General features: G+C 46.3%; 1 protein-coding gene across 2 annotated transcripts in view; it reads left to right on the plus strand.

The window, feature by feature from the left end:
- ANKRD28 (ankyrin repeat domain 28) overlaps window positions 1-23,444 on the plus strand; it is a 229,152-nt gene extending 205,708 nt beyond the window's left edge. For both annotated transcript variants that reach the window (XM_075315308.1, XM_075315309.1), the window contains exons 22-28: window positions 2,514-2,601; window positions 2,691-2,774; window positions 4,901-5,046; window positions 17,901-17,983; window positions 19,358-19,440; window positions 19,623-19,714; window positions 22,256-23,444. In XM_075315308.1, the coding sequence (XP_075171423.1) occupies window positions 2,514-2,601; window positions 2,691-2,774; window positions 4,901-5,046; window positions 17,901-17,983; window positions 19,358-19,440; window positions 19,623-19,714; window positions 22,256-22,533 (854 nt within the window). In that variant the 3' untranslated portion in view covers window positions 22,534-23,444. The remainder of the gene's footprint in view (window positions 1-2,513; window positions 2,602-2,690; window positions 2,775-4,900; window positions 5,047-17,900; window positions 17,984-19,357; window positions 19,441-19,622; window positions 19,715-22,255) is intronic.
- Window positions 23,445-23,669: the final 225 nt, after the last annotated feature.

Consider the following 23,669-nt stretch of genomic DNA (forward strand, 5'->3'; position numbering starts at 1 on the left):
ATACATTATCTTCAGTTTATGACAAATGTATTATTGAGCAGGGGTGGGAATTCATTTTCCTGAGGGGCCACATGAGCGACAGTGACTGGTGTGGAGGCTGAACAAATAGGCTGGAATTTAATTCTGCTCAATTTTAATATACTTTATTATTTATAATATTAATTCCTTCACGACACTTGACACAAGTTTACTTCATGGTTGGGGAAGAGGTTCCTGCAAAATTACATAAATTTGTCATTGTGAATATGACATAATACCGCCTGACGTAACTTATAGCCGAGCTCCGGCTGGCAGTAAAGACCGGTGCCTGCCTCTGCCTATTTAATCTCCTACATGTTGCTTTTTCTTCTTGATTCTGCCTCACAAAAAGTGGAATATAAAGGAATCAAAAACATTGTGGCCTAAAATGGGATCAAATAGATCTCCAACTCAACCTGCCAAAAACAAGTCCTCCCATGACTGCTAGCGGAAAAATAAAAAAAACTATAGCCTTCAAAATTCAGTGGTGCACGTAAACCTTTATTTTGTATTTTTTTTTTTTTTTATTGAAATCGTAGCCAAACCTAAAAAAACAATACTATACATACCTGGTATCAATGTAATCTTACTGACCTGAGTTATAAAGCTGCCATATAATTAATACCCCCAAAGTGAACTGCATTAAAAATAAATTAATCCGATTGTTCACCTGCTGTTGATTTGTTTATTCTGCCTCCCAAGGATCGCAGTACGGCGTCGCTCGTATTTATCCTGCGCTCTATGCTGAGCGCTTACATCAGGGAATTCGTTTAAATCTTTGAAAAACGTGTCTGATAAAAAATTCACAACTGGAAATTCACTGTAAGGAGGCAGAGTCACTTTGAACTCCCTTCTGGTCTGTGATCCGGCGGTGTCCATCTTTTTAGACATGCACTGAAGTACAGTCAACAACAGTTTTGTGCACCTTTTGAAACGGACACCAGTGAACAGAGGCCTAATGGAGTCCAGAGTAACTCTGCTGCCCCATTAGTGAATAGATACGTCTGGGCCTTCATCTGAATTAAGTATTTCAGAGATGTAGATAGAAACCCTTATGTAAGTGCTCAGCGTAAAGCACGGGATAAACGTGAACTGATCTAATATGTTCTGTACCATAAGTAACTACCAATAGCATTCAACTGAACCCACAAAAAAACAAGTCCCCGCTCAGGTCCGCAATCTGTTTACGGAAATGCTCTGGAAAAGTGCTATGGCTCTCTGTACTCCAAAATTCAAATGCACCCCACCCCCCCCTTCCTCCAAAATATCACAACATGCCTAAACCACAGTTAATGTCTACATGTTTGGCATTGTTGTAGTGGGGAAAGCCTGCTTTAATTTTCGGGGTCTGTGTCTCCAGAAGCACAAGCTTGGCATAAGGTACGGGCACTACAATGTACTGGGCACAACTAGGACTTATTTGCAATTTAATTCTGCAACATTCACTGCGTTTTACTCCATGGATGTTTTTAAAGGAGATAAATCTTCAATACACCCATAAATAAATTCCCACAGGGGTGTAATTTCCATAATGTGGTCACTTAAGGGGGTTTATGCTTTCTGACACTTAAAGGTCTGCAAATGGAGTCCACAAACTATTCTAGGAAAATCTTGGCTTCACAAGTCAAATGCTGCTCCTTCCCTCCCAAGCCCTGCTGTTTGGCCAAACAGTACAGTAAAGTCACATGTGAGATATTGACACTTTCAGGAGAAACAGTTTTTAGGGTTTTTTGTTTTGTTTTTTTTTTTTTATAGCTATTCTCTTGGTGAAAATTTGTAACCAATTTTAAAACTGCAATTTTGAGCTTTTCAATTTATTTTTTTTACTCCCATACTATAAAACAATCGAAGTCAGACATGTACCTCAAAATGGTACACTTGAAAACATTAACAGATTTGGCAGGAAAAAAAAGCAATCACACATTAATTAAAAAATGGGGGGGAAAGTTATGGCATTTTGAATATGGCAACACAAAATTATTTTTTTTTTTGTTTGTTTTTATAATGCAAAAGTAGAAAGTAAATTAAAACTATATAAAATGTGGTATTGGCATCGTCAAAAAAAGTTATTGCTATTTTTAAAGCAGATAAAATTTATCAAAAAAACAAATTTATAAAAAAAAAAAAGCCCAGAAACTACCAAAGTTTTTGGTTTTTTTTTCGTTGTTTTTTTTTTTTCTTTTATGTTTGTGAATCGCTAATATGCACCTGAAAATAAGAAAATACTCCCAAAGCTACGATAATGGAAAAATAGTTCTTGTTCTCAGAAAGTGAGTCCAAAAAAGTACCCGGTCATAAAGGTAAAAATGGCTGCGGTGGCAAGGTGTTAAAAGTGCAACTGGTTCTCATGGAGGAGCATTAAATACTTAATGAGTCAATGTAGAAACTTAAAACCAATAATAAACAAGATATTTATTAGAATTTTACATCTTTTCCTTTAAAATGTTAAATTTACACTTGTACTTCCAGTGAATTCTCCCTCTTTCTCCCTCCAGGCCATGATTCGTGTGTAGAACTACTGCTGGAACAAGAAGTATTTCAGAGAATGGAAGGAAATTCATTTAGTCCCCTGCATTGTGCAGTGTAAGAGGATCCACACGTAGTACGGACATTAGTGGATGGCTGCACACATCATTCCATTTCTAAAATATTTTTCCTTTTTATTCTTTCAGCATAAATGACAATGAAGGTGCTGCAGAAATGCTAATAGACACATTAGGTACAAGCATTGTGAATGCAGTGGACTCCAAAGGAAGGTGCGTAGAAGAAGCACAAAATAGATGGTTAGGGTGTCATTATTGGGGTTTATTTACACGTCTAGGTCTTGTAACACTTACTGTAATTTCCTGAATATACAATAGAATACCACATGTGAATAAACCCTTACAAGGAGTATGTCATTAGAAAGTGGCCTATTATTTAAATGGACATGCACCATAAATCAGCTCACTGCTAGTACGTTGAGGACTCACACCTTTCACAGACAACTGCTTTGATCCACAAACTTCAATGCCGAGCTTAGAGTCCAGCATTGCAGAGACCATCTCATCAGACCTAAAAATCATGGTTAAATTAAGGAGTTTGCCATAAATAACCCCCTTAACGACGAATGACAGACATAGCATGTCATGAGCACGTGTCAGTTCCCGCATCATGATATTTTATGTCCGTCATGGATTTAAACACTCTGTGAAAACACACCAGCAGCTGACCGGCTGAGGTCCACCCTCTGGTTGATCAGTCAGACAATCTCACTGACCAATCACAACCGTCGATCAGCAGGTGGTGCTGAAATACACCCCCACAAAGAAATCACAATGAGCCAATGGTTGGTATGGCTCCTAGAGGTCAAACAATGACCACCTGGTGTGCCAGGTACGGTGTCCTTGTAGACCCAGCCACAGGCAGAGTGTAATAATAATAAAGAGTGTAACAGGCATTTTGTTAGTTTAATCTTACTGGTCTCATGTCTTGCAATAAATAAATGTCTATTGCAATGCATGAGACCAGTGATTAGAATAATAAGTCCCATAGAGGGACTAAGTAAAAAAAAAAAAGTAAAGAAAAAAATAGCAAAAAATATATTTAAAAAAAAAAACAAAACTAACTAAAATGACGCTAATAAATAAAATTTATGTAACAAACTAAAAAAATAAAGTAGACATATTTGGTATTGCCTATTCCAGAACGACATAATCTTTAAAGCAATCACACTATTTAAATCCTACAGGGTACAATGTAAAAAAAATGGCAAAAAACAGTGCTTTTTCATCATAACTCCAAAATAAAAGTTAAATAAAATGTGATCAAAGGACAAAAGTGGTTAAAAATGCTGTAGCTGATAACATCATCTTGTCTCACAAAAAACAAGCAGCCATACAGCTCCGTCAGTGTAAAAATAGAAATACTGATGCAAAAACTTTTGTAAAAATAAAAAAAGTGTGATTAGTAGCTAAACAAATCTATATAAATATAATATATAGTACTTGCAGTGACCCACAGAATAAAGCCATCTAATCACTTATACTGCACGGTGAGCAGCGTAACAAATTCTGCCTCCCAAAGATCACAGTAAGACTCAGCTCACATTTATCGTGCCCTCTATGCTGAGCGCTTACATCGTGGTTTCCATGTAAATCTCTGAAATGCGTAATTTCCCTATAATGAGGCAGATGGAGACACTTAAGACTCTCTAGGGGCCTATGATCCAGCCCCGTGTCCGTTTTTTTAGGCATGCATAAAGGTGCAATTGACCACCTCTTTTATGCACACTTTAAAATCCAGATACCTCCAATCAGAAGCCACACAGTCCACAGTAACTTTGCTGCCTCATTAGTGAATGGATCCATCTGGAGTTTCATCTAAATCACGTATTTTCTAGATTCAGGTAGAACCCCAGATGTAAGTGCTCAGCTTTGAGCACAGTATCAATGTGAACCAGTCCAAAATATTCTGTACCCCAAAATGCCACAATGAAACCTTCTACTCAACCCACAAAAAAAAGTCCTCACTCAGGTCCACGTTACTGGTAGCTCAAAGGCTCTGGAAATGTGCAGTCTCCTCTCCCCCCAAGAGAAATCTAGTGAAATATGCGATGCCAAATCTAAATGCCGCTCTCCCTTCGGAGCCTCTACAATAGTCATTCATTGCCTAAACACAAGTAATTTCATAAATGTCTGAACATTCAGTGCCAAGTTGGATAATTGGAGCTGAGGTCTCTGGTCTGGTCTGGTTTCTACTCTTCATTATCGGAGTGAAGGTGGAGTCTGGATGGAGTGCTAGGCGAGCATATGTCCTGAGACTACCAAGTACTAGAACTTGGCAGTTACCCTTCAACTACTGCTCCTGATCTCTCCTGTATCTTTGGATTATTTCCCTGCAGGACGCCCCTTCATGCTGCAGCCTTTACAGACCATGTTGAATGTTTGCAGCTTTTGCTCAGCCATAATGCTCAAGTAAACGCTGTGGATTCTTCTGGGAAGACTCCACTAATGATGGCTGCTGAAAACGGGCAAACAAATGCAGTAGGTAAGTGGTGCTTTTCCTCATCAGTCACCAGAGTTTACTACAGACAGATACTATTGATGGCTTTACATTTGTGCATGAAAAAGATGCCTTTTCTTCATCGTTCCTTATGGGAGACCCAGACCATGGGGTGTATAGCTTCTGCCTCCGGAGGACACACAAAGTACTACACTCAAACGTGTAGCTCCTCCCTCCGGGCTATATACACCCCCTGGATGACAATCTAACCAGTTCAATGCTTTGTGTTCAGGAGGTCACACACACACATGCATTCTCTGATTTTTAATTTTTGATTTTAAAGATATGGAAGAAAAGCGGGTCCAGTCTGGACTCCCGGCATGTCCCTTCTCACCCCACTGTGTCGGCGGTGCTGTTAAGGTTGACTTCCAAGGCTGGAGCCTTCACATGCCGCGCTCCTTCACCATCCTCTGAGGCTCTGGCTTGAAGTGGGAGCCATCACGGTCCTCTCTGCCTTGCAGGAGACCGGTCTCCATCCGCAGCCCTGTCAGGATCCTACCGGACGGAGCGTTTAACCCCTTCCCAGGGACCTGGCCCTGCGTCTCAAAGCTAAGTATTGAGATGTTTTTCAGGGGTCCCGGGTACATTTATTAAGGGGACAGTGTGTCTTTTGACTTTGCTGTAAATTCCGGCCGGTTCTCTGGGTTTTTCCTGAGAACCGCGCCGAGGGTGCCTGCTCGTCGGCCGCATGTCAAAATCTAGGCCCCGGCTTCAGTTGCGGCCTAGTTTCGGTTTCATTCCCTCTGCATGTCAGTTTTGCAGGGGAACAGTGCGGCGCCGCCAACCGGCCGTCCAGCAGAGGGGAGGACACTCCTCTCTGAGGAGATGTATCCCTCCCCTGTATCTCTCCTTGGCCCTCCGGATTCCCGCTCTTGGGCTAATCCCCGCCCCCCCTCCTCACTCCAGCGCCATTTTATCAGCGTTCTCACACTGATCGGCGCTGGCTGCTGCATCCACTGGGGGTCCGAGCTGTGGAATCCGGAGGGCACACAAAACCGGTCTGGTAAGCCACAACCTCTGGTTGTGGGCTTTGTTATACACTCTCAGGGGGTCATTCTATAGGAGTGTATTCTTTACTGCAGAGTCTCCACCTCAGCAGCATGTCTCTCACTAGGAGCAAGTCTGCTAAGCTGTACTTTATATGCACTGCATGTAAGCTCATTCTGCCAGAACCGAGCACATACCCACATTGTGATGCCTGCTCTAACATGGTGGTGCCTCAGCCTGGAGCCTCTTCAGGGGTCCCCCCGGCTGCTCCGGCCCCGGTGGCTGAACCCCCGGCTTGGGTAGCATCTTTTTCCAGAGCTATCTCCCAGTCTTTTGCCGACTCCATGGGACAGCTGTCCCGGACTCTGCTGACCATGCATCAGCCCCCTTCTCAGGGCGCCTCGGCTGCTCCGAGCTCTGCAGAGCTCTCAGAGCATGTTTTAGGACCCCGTCCTCCTAAACGGAGACGCAGGGACCCTTCCCCTTCCTCATCCCACGGCTCTGATTCACGAGCTGAGGTGCAGGGCGAGGAGGATACTTTTACTGTGGGCTCAGACGCTACCTCTATGTACACCATTGACTTATCTGAGGGTGATGCGGATGTTAGTGACTTGATTGCGTCCATTAACTCCGTACTGAACCTCAATCCACCAGTGTCAGAGGAACAAGCCTCTCTGGTAGAAATACACCAGTTTACCTCTCCTAAGAGAGCTAGGAGTACGTTTTTCTTTGTCGCTCCATTGGGAGACCCAGACAATTGGGTGTATAGCTTCTACCTCCGGAGGCCACACAAAGCATTACACTTAAAAGTGTAAACCCCTCCCCTCTGCCTATACACCCCCCCCGTGCATCACGGGCTCCTCAGTTTTATTGCTTTGTGGAAGGAGGCACACATCCACGCAAGCTCCATATTTTAGTCAGCAGCAGCTGCTGACTATATCGGATGGAAGAAAAGTGGGCCCATAACAGGGCCCCCAGCATGCTCCCTTCTCACCCCACTCTGGTCGGCGGTGCTGTTAAGGTTGAGGTACCCATTGCGGGTACATAGGCAGGAGCCACATGCTGTTTTCCTTCCCCATCCCTTAGGGGCTCTGGGTGAAGTGGGATCCTAAGCGGTCACCAGGCACTGGGACCGTGCTCCCTCCGCAGCCCCTGAGGGAATCTGCTGGACAGGAGACCGGGTATCATCAGGGACAAGGCCCTGCTACTCTGAGGTACTCTGTGTCCCCTTGGGGACGGCGCATAGAGCGCCTGTGTGATGGACACTGCAGCAGCTGCTGGGTGTGTTTGTGCGCCGGGACTACCGCGCTGACCGCGCTTGTTTGCCGGCCGCGCTTATAACTTTAGTCCCCGGCTTTTGCGGCCTAGTACCGCATATTCCCGCCCCCGGGCCTGCCAGTCAGGGGTAAGGGCGGGACGCTGCACTGGACGTCAGCGCTGAGGGCTGGAGCATACTTTGTATCCTCCTCCCCCCTCACTGAGCACCGTGGGGCACCAGATTCCCGCACTTTTACAGGCACGCCCACGGCTCCCTCCTCCTCTCTGAACGCCGGCAGCCATTGCTATCAGCACTTCAGACGCTGGAGAACTTCAGAGGGGAGACAACTCCGAGCTCCACAGCTCTGGGAGGCCCAGGCAGGGAATCTGGTGGTCACACAACCGCTGAGAGCGGTCGGTAAGCCGCACCTGTTACTAGGTGCTGGCCCCCCTGGGTGCCGAAGTGTATATTTATATGCTTATAGTGTATACATTTACTCTGTACGGCCGCACTATTAGCTTTTGGCTATATACCCTCACTGATTGCTCTAAGAGGAGACAACAGCATGTCGTCCGCAAAAAGCAAGGGTGCCAAAGCACAGGCTTACTTTGCAACCTGTACCTCATGTGCGGCAATGCTACCTGCAGGTTCCACCTACCCTCATTGTGTGCAATGCTCGGCCCCTGTGACACTCACTCAGCCGGAGTCTCAGCCACTGGTGGGACCACCGGCCCCCACTGTCCAGGTGACAGGGACAGAGTTTGCAGTATTCGCTGACAAACTTTCTGAGTCTATGGATAGATGGTCTGCTAAGATACTAGAAGCTTTGCAGTCCAGACCTGTAACACAGGCCCCGGGCACAGTTGAATCATTGACCCCAGGCCCCCCTCGGTTGGAGCAGCAAAGTGCTCCTGGGGCGACTCATAGGTCCCACGGTGAAGAATCCGACATGGACCGCAGTCCCAGACCGGCTAAGCGGGCTCGCTGGGAGCTTCCCTCGACTTCATCACACTGTTCAGGGTCTCAGCATGAGGACTCTCTGGAGGATGGGGCAGATCAGGGCTCTGATCCTGACACCGCTCTCAACCTTGATACACCTGAAGGGGACGCCATAGTAAACGACCTTATAGCGTCCATCAATCAGGTGTTAGAACTTTCTCCTCCAGCCCTTCAGAGTGAGGAGTCAGCTTCTCAGCAGGAGAAATTTCATTTTAGGTTTCCCAAACGTACACGGAGTGCGTTTCTTGATCACTCCGACTTCAAAGATGCAGTCCAGAAACACCGAGCTTTTCCGGATAAGCGCTTTTCTAAGCGCCTTAATGACACACGTTATCCCTTCCCCCCTGACGTAGTCAAGGGTTGGGCTCAGTGTCCCAAGGTGGATCCTCCAGTCTCTAGACTGGCGGCCAGATCCATAGTTGCAGTGGCAGATGGTCCATCACTCAAGGATGCCACTGACAGGCAGATAGAGCTCCTGATGAAATCCATCTATGAGGCTATCGGCGCGTCCTTTGCTCCGGCATTTGCAGCCGTATGGGCACTCCAAGCTATCTCAGCTTGTCAGTCTGAGATTAATGCAGTCACACGGGCCGCTACTCCGCAGGTTGTGTCATTAACCTCTCAGGCGTCGGCGTTTGCGTCCTACGCCATGAATGCTGTACTGGACTCTGCGAGCCGTACAGCGGTAGCATCCGCCAATTCAGTGGCAGTCCGCAGGGCCATGTGGCTACGTGAATGGAAGGCAGACTCTGCTTCCAAAAAGTTTTTAACCGGTTTGCCGTTTTCTGGCGACCGCCTGTTTGGCGAGCAATTGGATGAAATCATTAAACAATCCAAGGGTAAGGACTCGTCCTTACCCCAGTCCAAACCTAACAGACCTCAACAACGGAAGGTACAATCGAGGTTTCGGTCCTTTCGGCCCTCAGGCAGGTCTCAATTCTCCTCGTCCAACAGGCCACAGAAGGGTCAGAGGAACTCCGATTCATGGCGGTCTAAGGCACGTCCTAAAAAGACCGCCGGAGGAACCGCTCCCAAAGCGGCCTCCTCATGACTTGCGGACTCCCCAAACCGCATCCTCGGTCGGTGGCAGGCTCTCCCGCTTTTGCGACGCCTGGTTCCCGCATGTCCAAGACCGATGGGTGAGAGACATTCTGTCTCACGGTTACAGGATAGAGTTCAATTCTCGTCCTCCGATTCGTTTCTTCAGAACATCTCCGCCCCCCGAGCGAGCCGATGCTCTTCTTCAGGCGGTGAACACTCTGAAGGCAGAAGGAGTGGTTATCCCTGTTCCCCTTCAGCAATGGGGTCACGGTTTTTACTCCAACTTGTTTGTGGTACCAAAAAAGGACGGATCTTTCAGTCCCGTTCTGGACCTCAAACTGCTCAACAGACACGTGAAAACCAGGCGGTTCCGGATGGAATCTCTCCGCTCCGTCATCGCCTCGATGTCCCAAGGAGACTTCCTAGCCTCAATCGACATCAGGGATGCTTATCTCCACGTGCCGATTGCACCAGAGCATCAGCGCTTCCTGCGTTTCGCCATCGGGGACGAACACCTTCAGTTCGTGGCACTGCCTTTCGGCCTGGCAACAGCCCCACGGGTCTTCACCAAGGTCATGGCAACAGTGGTAGCAGTCCTACACTCTCAGGGACACTCAGTGATCCCTTACTTGGACGATCTCCTTGTCAAGGCCCCCTCTCGGGTGGCATGCCAACACAGCCTGAACATTGCTCTGGAGACTCTCCAGAGGTTCGGGTGGATCATCAATTTCCCAAAGTCAAAACTGTCACCGACACAATCGCTGACATACCTCGGGATGGAGTTTCATACTCTCCCAGCGATAGTGAAACATCCGCTGGACAAACAGCGATCACTACAGACAGGGGTGCAATCTCTCCTCCGAGCCCAGTCGCACCCCTTGAGACGCCTCATGCACTTCCTAGGGAAGATGGTGGCAGCAATGGAGGCAGTTCCATTTGCGCAGTTTCATCTGCGTCCACTCCAATGGGACATTCTCCGCAAATGGGACAGGAAATCGACGTCCCTCGACAGGAACGTCTCCCTTTCTCGGGCAGCCAAGGCCTCCCTTCAGTGGTGGCTTCTTCCCACTTCCTTGTCGAAGGGGAAATCGTTTCTGCCCCCATCCTGGGCTGTGGTCACGACGGACGCGAGTCTGTCAGGGTGGGGAGCGGTCTTCCTCCACCACAGGGCTCAGGGAACCTGGACTCCGACAGAATCCTCCCTTCAGATCAATGTTCTGGAGATAAGGGCAGTGTATCTAGCCCTAAAGGCGTTCCATCTGTGGCTGGAAGGCAGGCAGATCCGAATTCAGTCGGACAACGCCACGGCGGTGGCATACATCAACCACCAAGGCGGCACACGCAGTCGCCAAGCCTTCCAGGAAGTTCGGCGGATTCTGCTGTGGGTGGAAGCCACAGCATCCACCATCTCCGCAGTTCACATCCCGGGTGTAGAAAACTGGGAAGCAGACTTTCTCAGTCGCCAGGGCATGGACGCAGGGGAATGGTCTCTTCACCCGGACGTGTTTCAAGAGATTTGTTGCCGCTGGGGGAAGCCGGATGTCGACCTAATGGCGTCCCGGCACAACAACAAGGTCTCGGCATTCATGGCACGGTCTCAAGATCACAGAGCGCTGGCGGAAGACGCATTAGTTCAGGATTGGTCGCAGTTTCGACTGCCTTATGTATTTCCTCCTCTGGCACTGCTGCCCAGAGTGTTACGCAAGATCAGGTCCGACTGCCGCCGCGCCATCCTCATCGCCCCAGACTGGCCGAGGAGGTCGTGGTACCCGGATCTGTGGCATCTCACGGTGGGTCAACCGTGGGCACTACCAGACCGACCAGACTTGCTGTCTCAAGGGCCATTTTTCCACCTGAATTCTGCGGCCCTCAACCTGACTGTGTGGCCATTGAGTCCTGGATCCTAGCGTCTTCAGGGTTATCTCAAGAGGTCATTGCCACTATGAGACAGGCCAGGAAACCAACGTCAGCCAAGATCTACCACAGGACGTGGAGGATCTTCTTATCCTGGTGCTCTGATCAGGGTTTTATTCCCTGGCCATTTGCCTTGCCCACTTTTCTGTCCTTCCTTCAATCCGGAATGGAAAAGGGGTTGTCTCTCGGCTCTCTTAAGGGACAAGTCTCGGCGCTCTCTGTATTTTTTCAAAAGCGTCTAGCAAGGCTTCCGCAGGTACGCACGTTCCTGCAGGGGGTTTGCCACATAGTCCCCCCTTACAAGCGCCCGCTAGAACCCTGGGATCTGAACAGGGTGCTAACGGCTCTTCAGAAACCACCTTTCGAGCCAGAGAGATATTTCTCTTTCTCGCCTCTCGCAGAAGGTGGTCTTCCTAGTGGCAGTCACATCACTTCGCAGAGTGTCTGAGCTAGCTGCACTGTCATGCAAAGCCCCCTTCCTGGTTTTTCACCAGGACAAGGTGGTTCTGCGTCCGGTTCCGGAATTTCTCCCTAAGGTGGTATCCCCTTTTCATCTCAATCAGGATATCTCCTTACCTTCTTTTTGTCCTCATCCAGTTCACCAATGTGAAAAGGATTTGCATTTGTTAGATCTTGTGAGAGCACTCCGGCTCTACATTTCTCGTACGGCGCCCCTGCGCCGCTCGGATGCGCTCTTTGTCCTTGTCGCTGGCCAGCGTAAAGGGTCGCAGGCTTCCAAGTCAACCTTGGCTCGGTGGATCAAGGAACCAATTCTTGAAGCCTACCGTTCTTCTGGGCTTCCGGTTCCTTCAGGACTGAAAGCCCATTCTACCAGAGCCGTGGGTGCGTCCTGGGCATTGCGGCACCAGGCTACGGCTCAGCAGGTGTGTCAGGCGGCTACCTGGTCGAGTCTGCACACTTTCACGAAACACTATCAGGTGCATACCTACGCTTCGGCAGATGCCAGCTTAGGTAGGCGAGTCCTTCAGGCGGCGGTTGCCCACCTGTAGGAAGGGGCCGTCTTTCGGCTCTATTACCGGGGTATTCTTACCCACCCAGGAACTGCTTTTGGACGTCCCAATTGTCTGGGTCTCCCAATGGAGCGACAAAGAAGGGAATTTTGTTTACTTACCGTAAATTCCTTTTCTTCTAGCTCCTATTGGGAGACCCAGCACCCGCCCCTGTTCCCTTTGGGCTGTTGTTCTTTTGTGTACACATGTTGTTCATGTTGAATTGTTCTTTGGTTCATGGTTTAAGTTCTCCGAACATCCTTCGGATTGAATTTACCTTAGACCAATTTATAAGTTTCCTCCTTCCTGCTTTTGCACCAAAACTGAGGAGCCCGTGATGCATAGGGTGTATAGGCAGAGGGGAGGGGTTTACACTTTTAAGTGTAATGCTTTGTGTGGCCTCCGGAGGCAGAAGCTATACACCCAATTGTCTGGGTCTCCCAATAGGAGCTAGAAGAAAAGGAATTTACGGTAAGTAAACAAAATTCCCTTCTTTAACCACTCCAGTTTTCAGGCCACTGTTACCAAGCCCAGGGCCTGTCCTGACAAACGCTTTCCAAAGTAGTTCTGATGACCGTTTTCCCTTTCCACCAGAAGTGGTTAAGGAGTGGGCTCACTCTCCAAAGGTAGACCCTCCGGTGTCTAGAATCTCAGCCCGGACAGTCGTATCTGTGGCCGATGGCACCTCTCTTAAGGATCCCACTGACCGCCAGGTTGACCTTCTGGCCAAATCTGTCTATGAGGCGGCAGGAGCCTCGTTCTCCCCGTCCTTTGCAGCAGTGTGGGCTCTTAAGGCAGTCTCTGCCTCTCTGGCGGAGATACATTCCCTCGCCAGGGACTCTATACCCGAGATGGTTGCCTTAACTTCCCAGGCTTCGGCTTTTTCATCCTACGCCATGTCTGCCATTCTGGAGGCTTCTCACCGCACGGCGGTGGCTTCCGCTAATTCTCTCGCGATCCGCAGGATCTTGTGGCTTCGAGAGTGGAAAGCAGACGCTTCTTCTAAGAAGTACCTTGCTGGGCTCCCCTTTGCTGGGTCCCGGTTGTTCGGTGAACAACTGGACGAAATTATTAAGGAAGCTACTGGCGGGAAGAGTACTTCCTTGCCACAAACTAAAACCAGGAAACCTGTCCAGGGCAGGAACCAGTCGAGGTTTCGTTCCTTTCGTTCCTCAAACTGGTCATCCTCTAAGCCCTCAGCTTCGTCGACTACCTCAGCCAAGGATCGAAAACCCAACTGGCGCGCGAAACCGCGTCCTCAGAAGAACGGAGGAGCCGCTGCCACTAAGGCAGCCTCCTCTTGACTATCTGGCTGCGCCAGCAACGTCCTTGGTCGGTGGCAGGCTCTCCCACTTTGGCGACGTGTGGTTTCAACACGTCTCCGATCAGTGGGTGCGGGATATCATCTCCCACGGCTACAGGATAGAATTTTCTTCCAGCCCGCCAAACAGATTTTTTCTGTCCACTCCCCCCTGCTCCAAAGCCGCCGCCTTCTCACAGGCCGTGGCATCCTTGCAGGCCAACAGAGTAATTGTTCCGGTTCCCGCCCGGGAACGGTTCAGAGGTTTCTACTCAAACCTCTTCCTAGTCCCCAATAAGGACGGTTCCTTCCGGCCCATCCTGGATCTCAAGCTTCTCAACAAGCATGTTCAGGTGCGGCGCTTTCGCATGGAATCTCTGAGATCGGTCATTGCCTCAATGACCCAAGGAGATTTTCTAGCATCCATCGACATCAGAGATGCTTATCTGCATGTGCCTATTGCGGTTTCACACCAGCGTTGGCTACGCTTTGCAATCGGAGAGGAACCTTTCCAATTCGTGGCTCTCCCCTTCGGGTTAGCCACGGCCCCTCGTGTTTTCACCAAGGTCATGGCAGCAGTGGTTGCGGTTCTGCATCTCCAGGGGTTGGCAGTAATCCCCTACCTGGACGACCTTCTAGTCAAGGCCTCATCCAGTGCAGATTGTCAGCGGAGTGTCTCGCCACCTGTTGGCGGGCAAGCACATTCGAGTCCAGTCGGACAACGCGACAGCGGTTGCCTACATCAATCACCAGGGCGGGACTCGCAGCCGCCTGGCGATGTTGGAGGTTCAACGAATCCTTCAGTGGACGGAGGACTCCCAGTCCACCATATCCGCAGTCCACATCCCAGGCGTAGAAAACTGGGAGGCCGATTATCTCAGCCGTCAAACCGTGGACAGCGGCGAGTGCGCCCTGCATCCGGCAGTGTTCCGGTCAATCTGCCGCAAGTGGGGCACCACGGTAGTGGATCTAATGGCATCCCGGCACAACAACAAGGTCCCGGTTTACGTGGCTCACTCCCACGATCCTCAGGCCTTCGCAGCGGACGCGCTGGTTCAAGATTGGTCCCAGTTCCGTCTGGCCTACGTGTTTCCCCCTCTAGCTCTCTTGCCCAGGGTTCTGTGCAAGATCAGAATGGAGGGCCGTCGGGTCATAGTCATTGCTCCGGACTGGCCCAGGCGAGCTTGGTACCCAGATCTGCTCCATCTGTCCGTAGAAATGCCGTGGCATCTCCCGGACCGCCCAGACCTTCTCTCACAAGGTCCGTTTTTCCGCCAGAATTCTGCGGCTCTCAGATTGACGGCGTGGCTCTTGAGTCCTGGATCTTGACGACTTCTGGCATTCCTTCTGAGGTCATCTCCACTATGACTCAGGCTCGGAAGTCTTCCTCAGCCAAGATTTACCACAGGACTTGGAAGATTTTCCTGTCCTGGTGTCGCTCTTCCGGCCATGCTCCTTGGCCGTTCTCTTTGCCGACCATCCTGTCCTTTCTACAGTCCGGTCTGCAGCTAGGACTATCCCTCAATTCCCTCAAGGGACAGGTGTTGGCTCTGTCGGTATTATTCCAGCGGCGTATCGCCCGACTGGCTCAGGTGCGCACCTTCATACAGGGCGCATCTCACATCATTCCTCCTTACCGGCGGCCTTTGGATCCCTGGGATCTTAATTTGGTCCTCACGGCCTTACAGAAACCCCCCTTTGAGCCTCTTAGGGAGGTTCCCTTGTTTAGACTTTCACAGAAAGTGGTCTTTCTAGTGGCCATAACTTCTCTCAGGAGAGTCTCTGATTTGGCTGCGCTCTCTTCGGAGTCACCTTTTTTAGTGTTTCACCAAGACAAGGTGGTTCTCCGTCCGACTCTGGACTTTCTCCCTAAGGTGGTGTCTTCTTTCCACCTTAACCAGGACATTTCATTGCCTTCCCTTTGTCCGGCCCCTGTGCATCGCTTTGAGAAGGTGTTGCATACCTTGGATTTGGTGCGGGCGCTCCGAATCTATGTGTCACGCACCGCCGCTCTTAGGCGGTGCACCTCTCTTTTTGTGCTAACCACGGGTCTGCGCAAGGGTCTCTCGGCTTCTAAACCGACCCTAGCTCGTTGGATTAGGTCGGCCATCTCCGATGCCTACCAATGTTCTCAGGTGCCCCCACCGCCAGGCATTAAGGCGCACTCGACCAGAGCTGTCGGTGCCTCTTGGGCTTTCAGGCACCAGGCTACGGCTCAGCAGGTCTGTCAGGCTGCCACTTGGTCTAGTCTGCACACCTTTTCGAAGCACTACCAAGTGCATGCTCATGCTTCGGCAGATGCGAGCTTGGGCAGACGCATCCTTCAGGCGGCTGTCGCCCATTTGTGAAGTTAGGTTTTGCCTAATTTTCAGTTTCTATTTATTTCCCACCCATGGACTGCTTTGAGACGTCCCATGGTCTGGGTCTCCCATAAGGAACGATGAAGAAAAAGAGAATTTTGTTTACTTACCGTAAATTCTTTTTCTTATAGTTCCGACATGGGAGACCCAGCACCCTCCCTGTTGCCTGTTGGCAGTTCTTGTTCCGTGTGTTTCACCGGCTGTTGTTGTAGACAGAGGTTCCGGTTTTTCCGAGTTTTACTCTATCTCTACTTATGGGTGGATGTCCTCCTTCAGCTTTTGCACTGAACTGGTTAGATTGTCATCCAGGGGGTGTATATAGCCGGAGGGAGGAGCTACACGTTTGAGTGTAGTACTTTGTGTGTCCTCCGGAGGCAGAAGCTATACACCCAATGTCTGGGTCTCCCATGTCGGAACTATAAGAAAAAGAATTTACGGTAAGTAAACAAAATTCTCTTTTTTTCAGTGTTTTCTCTTATTCAGTATATTGGACCTTTTATATCACTCCTCCATCTTCTGTAACTTCAGACACAAGTACAGCTTTTGAGTATAGATGTCATGTAAAGGGAGATAGTCAATAAAAATAACCCCAGTATTAGTCCCCAGATCATCAGATTGGGGAGGTTTCCTACACTATATTATTTTTATTTTGGATTTCTTTTTTTCAGTCCTTGTTGCATCTGTCTTGTTTTGTGATCTGTTAATTTGTGAAGAGATACTTTGCTATAAAGGTTTAGGCTAAGGATGCAAAGTATATTTTGGTTGAATGAGTAGTGATCATTGTGAAAAGTCCATCTGACGAGTTACAAGGTTGCTCTAACCTGAAATAAATACAAAGTACTGCATTGTAGTACCATATTCTGTCACTAGGTGTCACAAGTATACCTGAAGACAGTATAGGATTGTCTCACTGCACTGTTCGTTATGTTGGGGGGGTTTTTAGCCAATGTATAAGTTCCCATTTCATTATTATAGGGTTACCCTGGACTCCCTGCAGTCTAATAGCCCCGCCAATCAAGGCTGATTTCTCAGTTTTCTGGCTCCATCTCCTTCAAGGCAGGCCCGATAGGAGAGATGGTGCTGTCCATAGTTTCTATTCTTATACCATTAAATGTAATTCTTGTCTGTCACCAGCGCTCCATGTAAAGGTTGATCATTCCATGGTCCAATTCTCTGTGTTTCAGATATATTGCCCATATGCTCGGATTGGCTATTGTAGGAAACAGTTTCTCTTTTTAGACAGTATAGACATAGGCCCAGTTCTGTGGTGTTGTATGTATAGATGGGAAGTGACCATTATAGCAAATATGGACAGAAATATTCACATTTTTCAATCAGAAAAACCATTGGTGGCTTAATGATTGGTAATTCTGCACCCGCTCTACTTGGTCTAACACACAACCGAGCGGCACGTACTGAGACAACCGCTGCTCCTCTTTTGGTGGCAGCAGGGGCACAGTGCCCAGCTCCGCTCTGTACAGCGAGGACTGCGCAGTTGTGCTGGCTCACTGCTAGAACAGCAGGTATCTACTGAGCATGTGCGACCGGCCATAGAAGGACTACAGGACGTGTCCATGAGAACCAGATGGGCAAAAGCTTGACATGCGGGTCTCCGGGGGGCGATACCTGGAGCAGCGAGAACTTTTGGGGATTGATTGCATTTGACAACTTGACAGTGTTTAAACCACTGATTTTAGATATAGATGTGATTGCTTTTAGATAGATAGCGGTCATGGATTTTATATAGCGGTCATAGATTTGAGATTAGAGCAAATGTATTGAAAACTTACTATAAATATTAAGTGAACTGATCCATCGGAAAACACATTGAAAGATGAGACCACATCTAAGTGGGATGTGCAGATCATAGTACAATGTGCAAAAAATGCAGAGACCGTAAATGCCTTGAGCTGTAATCATTTGAGATTTTTTTTCTGTGTTAATTTAACCTTTTTTCCTTTCCTTTTCAGAAGTGTTAGTCAGCAGTGCAAAAGCTGATCTAACTCTGCAAGATAACAATAAGAATACTGCGTTACATTTGGCATGTAGTAAGGTATGATGCCACTGATGGTGATAGTGTTATAAGAAATGAGACCTCACTGCTGAAACTCCCCTCACCCGCTGTGGCCAATGGCTGCACAGCTGACACAAAATCATGCAGCAGTTGGCCCAACCGGGTAAACCAAATTTTTGACACATGGCCAGCCACTCAATTTGGTCTCACCCTAACCAATCTCAACTATTGAGATGCCCCCAACAACCAGTCGCACATGATTACAGAGCTCTTGTTACATATATCATAATTTTAAAAATATGTATACAGATTACTAATCCCATTTTGCCAGGTAAGATGTTGATGACCCCTCTATAGGAGTGTACTTGAGTCTGACTGCAAGATTTTTACATATGAACATTTCTGGAGTTTGAAGAACTTAAAGGGAATCTGTCAACAAAATTTAAAATCCTGCCTCAAACTATTTATATGCACATGAATCTCTTTTAAAGACAAGTTCAGCAATTCCTTTACATATCCAATCCTTTGTTACTGAGATATCTATGTTTATATTGATATGTCAATGGGGCTGAAGGACTGTGGTGGATCTGAAGCCTTTGTCAGTCCAGCTCTATTTCCCTCCCAAAGCTGCCTCCTTTTGCTTGGCTGACTGCCTCTATGCTGTTTGGTGACTTTAAGCAAATATGCTGTCAGTAAGCAGAAGGAGGTGGAGCTAGACGGGGAATAGAGCTGGAGTGACAGAGGCTTCCTATATAATGTAGTCCTTCTCAGAAATAGACCGGCCATGTAAACATATTGCAGGACCTGTCTTTGGAAGATCTGTATGCTCTTTTAAATAGTTTTGGGATGTGAAATCCAGCTGACAAATTCCCTTTAACTTGGATATACTATGCCAAGAAATATTTGTAACTTGTACTTTAATTGCTTGAAATGTATCTTTAATAATATGAAAATGCTAAGAATAGGTGCACACACTGTGTCCTGGAGGCAGAATGTCATCTCCTGAGGGCTGTGAGTGTTCTCCGCAGGGGACCGCAGGTGCCCATGATCAGTGTGCAGGCTGTTGCGGACTTTGTGTTCACCCTGTGGAAAACACTCTCGTCTCCACAGCATAAATTGACCTGCTGCGGCTTAGAAAACCGCACCGCATGTCAGTTTACACTGCGGCGAAAAGAAGCACAGTAGACCTGAGATTTCTATAAATCCATCCACTATGCTTCTACTGTACAACACAGCGGAAACACTCTACATCGAAAACGCTGCTGACACTGATCGTGGACAAGTGCCCTAACACTGCAGTGATGAAATGGCTGCGTGAGTGGACCTCTTGTCTGCGAGAACTCCGCTGTTCTGTAGTAATGGGATATTAGTGTTTTTTAAAAAAAATTATTTTTTTTTCCTCTCCACTTGTAGGGTCATGAAACTAGTGCCTTGTTAATACTAGAGCAAATTACTGACCGAAACCTCATCAATGCAACAAATGCAGCTTTGCAAACGTAAGTGAATAATTAATGTTACACATAAATATATTAGTGGGCAAAATGGGGATTCTGATAAATGTTTAATTCAACTCTCAACACGTCTCCATTTTTATGTATGTAAATTTTAAAAGTTTTATTCCCCGTTACGGGGAAATCTGGAGATAAAAATCTACTTTATTTTGTATTCTATTTTGCAGACCTCTGCATGTAGCTGCTCGGAATGGGTTAACAGTTGTCGTCCAGGAGCTTCTGGGGAAAGGAGCAAGTGTTTTGGCAGTCGATGAAAATGGTATTTAATAAAATAAGCAAAAAAACAACCCTTTGGGAGAGATTTACTAAAGAAACGTGTTCGTAAATGTCTTTTGTGCCTCACTTAATGTGTATAAGCTCAGCTATGTGTAGACATGGACCTAAAATATTGACATATACCAACTATTCCTTTGGCTTAGTTTAAAGTTAGACTAAAATGTCTCAAGATGTGGCATGAGCCGCTTTGCTAAATTAAGTTTACAATGTCGAAATATTACAACAATTAGTAAATCTGCCCCACTAGTTATTTTTTTTTTTTTTCTTACCATGCTCTCACACGTAATCTGGCTTGCATTATTTCATAATCTTTCTACAGTCTTCCTTCATTTGTGTGTATTTATCGATACTATAAAATATGGTCAGTCTTTTGTGTGTGTATATACATGTACTGTATGTGCATATATGTATATAATTTTTATAGAGACCATGCTGCCGAGTAAGAATGGCTTCAGTGATATAAGTGTTAATATTTTATTGTCATCAATTAACTAAATTCTAAGTAATGAACAAAAGAGAAGTCTAAATCAGATCTATATTTGGTGTGACCACTCTTTTGCCTTCAAATCCACATCCGTTCTTCTAGGTAAAGCTGCACAAAGCCAGGGATTTTATAGTATGGCTGGGTGTATGAGTAACCAATTATACCAAACAGGTGATCATTCACATTTTCATATTAAGGTTGAAATGGTCCTTAACAGAAATAGTAAGAGACTAAAAAGGATGGTCTGGCACCGAAAATGTATTTTCTAAATATCTATCCTGACACACTAACACCTTTTTGTAATTTTCTTTATTATACAATACTCTACACCTCTCCTTATCTAGATAAAACTCTACATGGTTTTTGGTTTTTTTTTATACTGCACTCCCTGTGATATTTCGTTTTGATAAGAGTCTCAAATGTGACGTCTCAGGAGGCTGGAACTGCACTCACTCCTAGCAACGTCCATAAACCCTCCCACAACAGGATGTCATCAGTGGTCAGAGCTGCAATTATTTACTAGTTTCTTGCAGCGCTCACCCCTCTGAAGATATACTGGGTGATGAACATTGGGTGAGGTGAGTGCAGCGCTGGCACTCTGCTTCTATCTGTGCTGCCGCCATAGCTTCTAATTGGGAAAGATGTTGTAAGGGGGCAGTGAATGACACCAGCGCTGCTCCACAGCTTTTAGCCCCAAGCTCAAAGTCGTCAGAGTGGTGCTAGAAATAGCAAACTGCCATCACTGCACTGTGGGAGGTTGGCAGCAATGGATGCTATGGGGAATGAGTGCAGCCCCAGCCTCCTATGAAGTCACGTTTAAAACTCCCTTCAAATGAAACATCACAGGAGGTGCAGTAAAAAAAAAAAAAAAACATACATTTCGTGTTTAGCTAGATAGGGAGAAGTGTATGGTGTTGTATAATAAGAATAATTACAAAAGTGGTTCTTATGTAAAGATAGATTTTTACAAAATATATTTTAGATGCCGAATCACCCTTTTAAAAATGGGTAAGGAACAGCCAAACTTTGCTAAAAAAAAAAAAAAAAAAAGGAGGTTGTCAAGATCGTTTCATTCTTATGTTTTACACCATGCAAAACTGTGCACAGCATCAGGAGGTTAGTTATACGACTTCAGAAAGGTGTCAAAGATTTCAATGTAGACTGGGGTTTCAAAATGTATTGTTCAAGCTTTCTTGAAGAGGTTCCAAAAAATGGTCATCATTGAGGACTGTGACACACTGTGGTGGTCAGTCAAGTATACTTGGTGCAGCAGACATCATACTTTCTTGCTTTTGAAATTGTAAGATTTACAGCAGCGACATCAGCTCCGAATCGGCAGCAACAGTGGGAGCCAGCTACACCTCCGATCTACTGTTGGGAGTAGTCTGGCCAGACGTGGTCTTCATGGAAGAATTCGCTTTTGTTCATTCATTTTGAATTTTGCTAATTGATAAAAATTAACTATTAACACCTCTGGTTCTGAGAGAATTCTTATATTCTAGTCTATCTAAATCTTTACACAATACTGTGTACTGTGTTTTTCGGTTTATAAGACGCACTGGATTATAAGATGCACCCCAAATTTAGAGCAAAAGAAGATGGGAAAAAAAATGGGGTCAGTCTTATAATCCGGTGGTGTCTTACCAGAGGGGGAGGCAGCGGTGGTGGAGTGGAGTCACAGGAGGTAGGGATGGTTAGTGTGAGAGCTTGAGCTGCGCAAGCGCCGACTCCGGGAGCAGTAATGTGCATGCGCAGACTCTGCATTATTTGAAGTACGCACAGCTGCACCAACCGGCGCAGACCCCGCACAGCCGACACAGCATTCCCCCAGCCTCTTGAGACCCCTCTCCACCACCCCGATAAGCTACATTCAGATTATAAGACGCACCCCTCACTTTCCTCCCAAATTTTTGGGAGGAAAAGTGTGTCTTATAATACAAAAAATACTGTATATTTGTATATATAATATATTCCCATATATTTGTATTTTCTACGCATCTGCTTCATGCCTAATTAATGTCCATGTCTCCGGTAATACAGGCTACACACCAGCATTGGCTTGTGCTCCAAATAAGGATGTTGCCGACTGTCTGGCTCTCATCTTGGCCACCATGATGCCGGTCTCATCATGCAGCACAATGCCATCTCTAACTTTAAATCACTACACCAATCCCTCAAAAACTGTCACATTTGACTCTTTGCCTATCGTGAGAAGCGAGCACAGCTCTTATTGCAGTTTCAACAATATCGGCAGGGAAGATGGATATCCATACACAGAAGAAGATGAGCTCAATGACTCTGACTCTGAGACCTACTGAGGTGCGGCAGGAGCCCAGATTTTAAGTTCTTTCATTTGTGCAACCTGAAAGAGTTACCTTCCTTGTTCTGCCACAATGTACAAATTAAATTATCACATTGTTTTTGGGGTTTTTTTTTTCTTTTTAAAGATATACACTGATTTGAAGAATAACTTTGGAAATGTTTTAATCTGACCCATTTTGTTGGTTGAGAATCCTTTCTACATCTGAATAAATATCTAAGTTTGGAATCGGTCACTAGAGGCGGGGAAGAGTGCGACAGAGGATCTGAGGACTTTCAAGCAGTCGTTACTGTTTTATTTAAACTTTTATTGTCTGTGTCGAGAGAATATTTTATAATGCGGGGCATAGCAGTCCAGTCAGCAGAATCCTATTATTATTATTGTACAGGAAACAATATAATAAACATTGTATAAATAAAATGAAACCATTTTGATGGCAATAAATAAATTTGGTACATCTGGCATTGTGTGTACATCCGTTTGCCAAAGGACCAAATAACGTTTTGTTTTGTTTTTTTTTGCTTTATTTCTACAAATTGGTTATTGGATGGATAATGACTGGAATCCGTTAATCTAAAACTGTACATCTAATCTAATATTTACTTCTAGGTCTTGTTTCTTTTTGTCCACGCTGATAAAATGTCCAGAATAGGATTGATTTTCAGTTCATTTTTATTTTTTATTTTTTTTTTTTTGTAGCATACACAATGATTTTGTTAGCTCTTTGCTTACTGTTCACTGTTATGACATTGGGCTATGTTGTATGGGGAATCAATAGTTGTCATGTTTTTCTGTTATGGCTTTTACGTGGCACCAGTAGTATGTACCCATAAATGAACATATGTGGCAGGATTCCTCATGTTCATTTGGTCTTAAGTTAAAATAAAATCTAAAAAAAATAAATGATGACTTGGCTATACAAAATAGAAATGTTATTGCTTAGATAACCAGGCTTTTGAGTTTATTGCAATGTGAAATTTTTTTTGATGGCTAATAACCACTGCAAACCAGCATAACGCCATATCATTGCTAACTAATCACCAGCATTGGATGGTTCCATTGGCATTCATTTTACATTTTCAGACGTTATTGTTTTGTTCTTTTTGGTTTGTGTTTTTTTTTCCTTTTTAATAC

This window comes from Anomaloglossus baeobatrachus, chromosome 6, assembly GCF_048569485.1.
Source record: "Anomaloglossus baeobatrachus isolate aAnoBae1 chromosome 6, aAnoBae1.hap1, whole genome shotgun sequence".
Lineage (NCBI taxonomy): Eukaryota > Metazoa > Chordata > Amphibia > Anura > Aromobatidae > Anomaloglossus > Anomaloglossus baeobatrachus.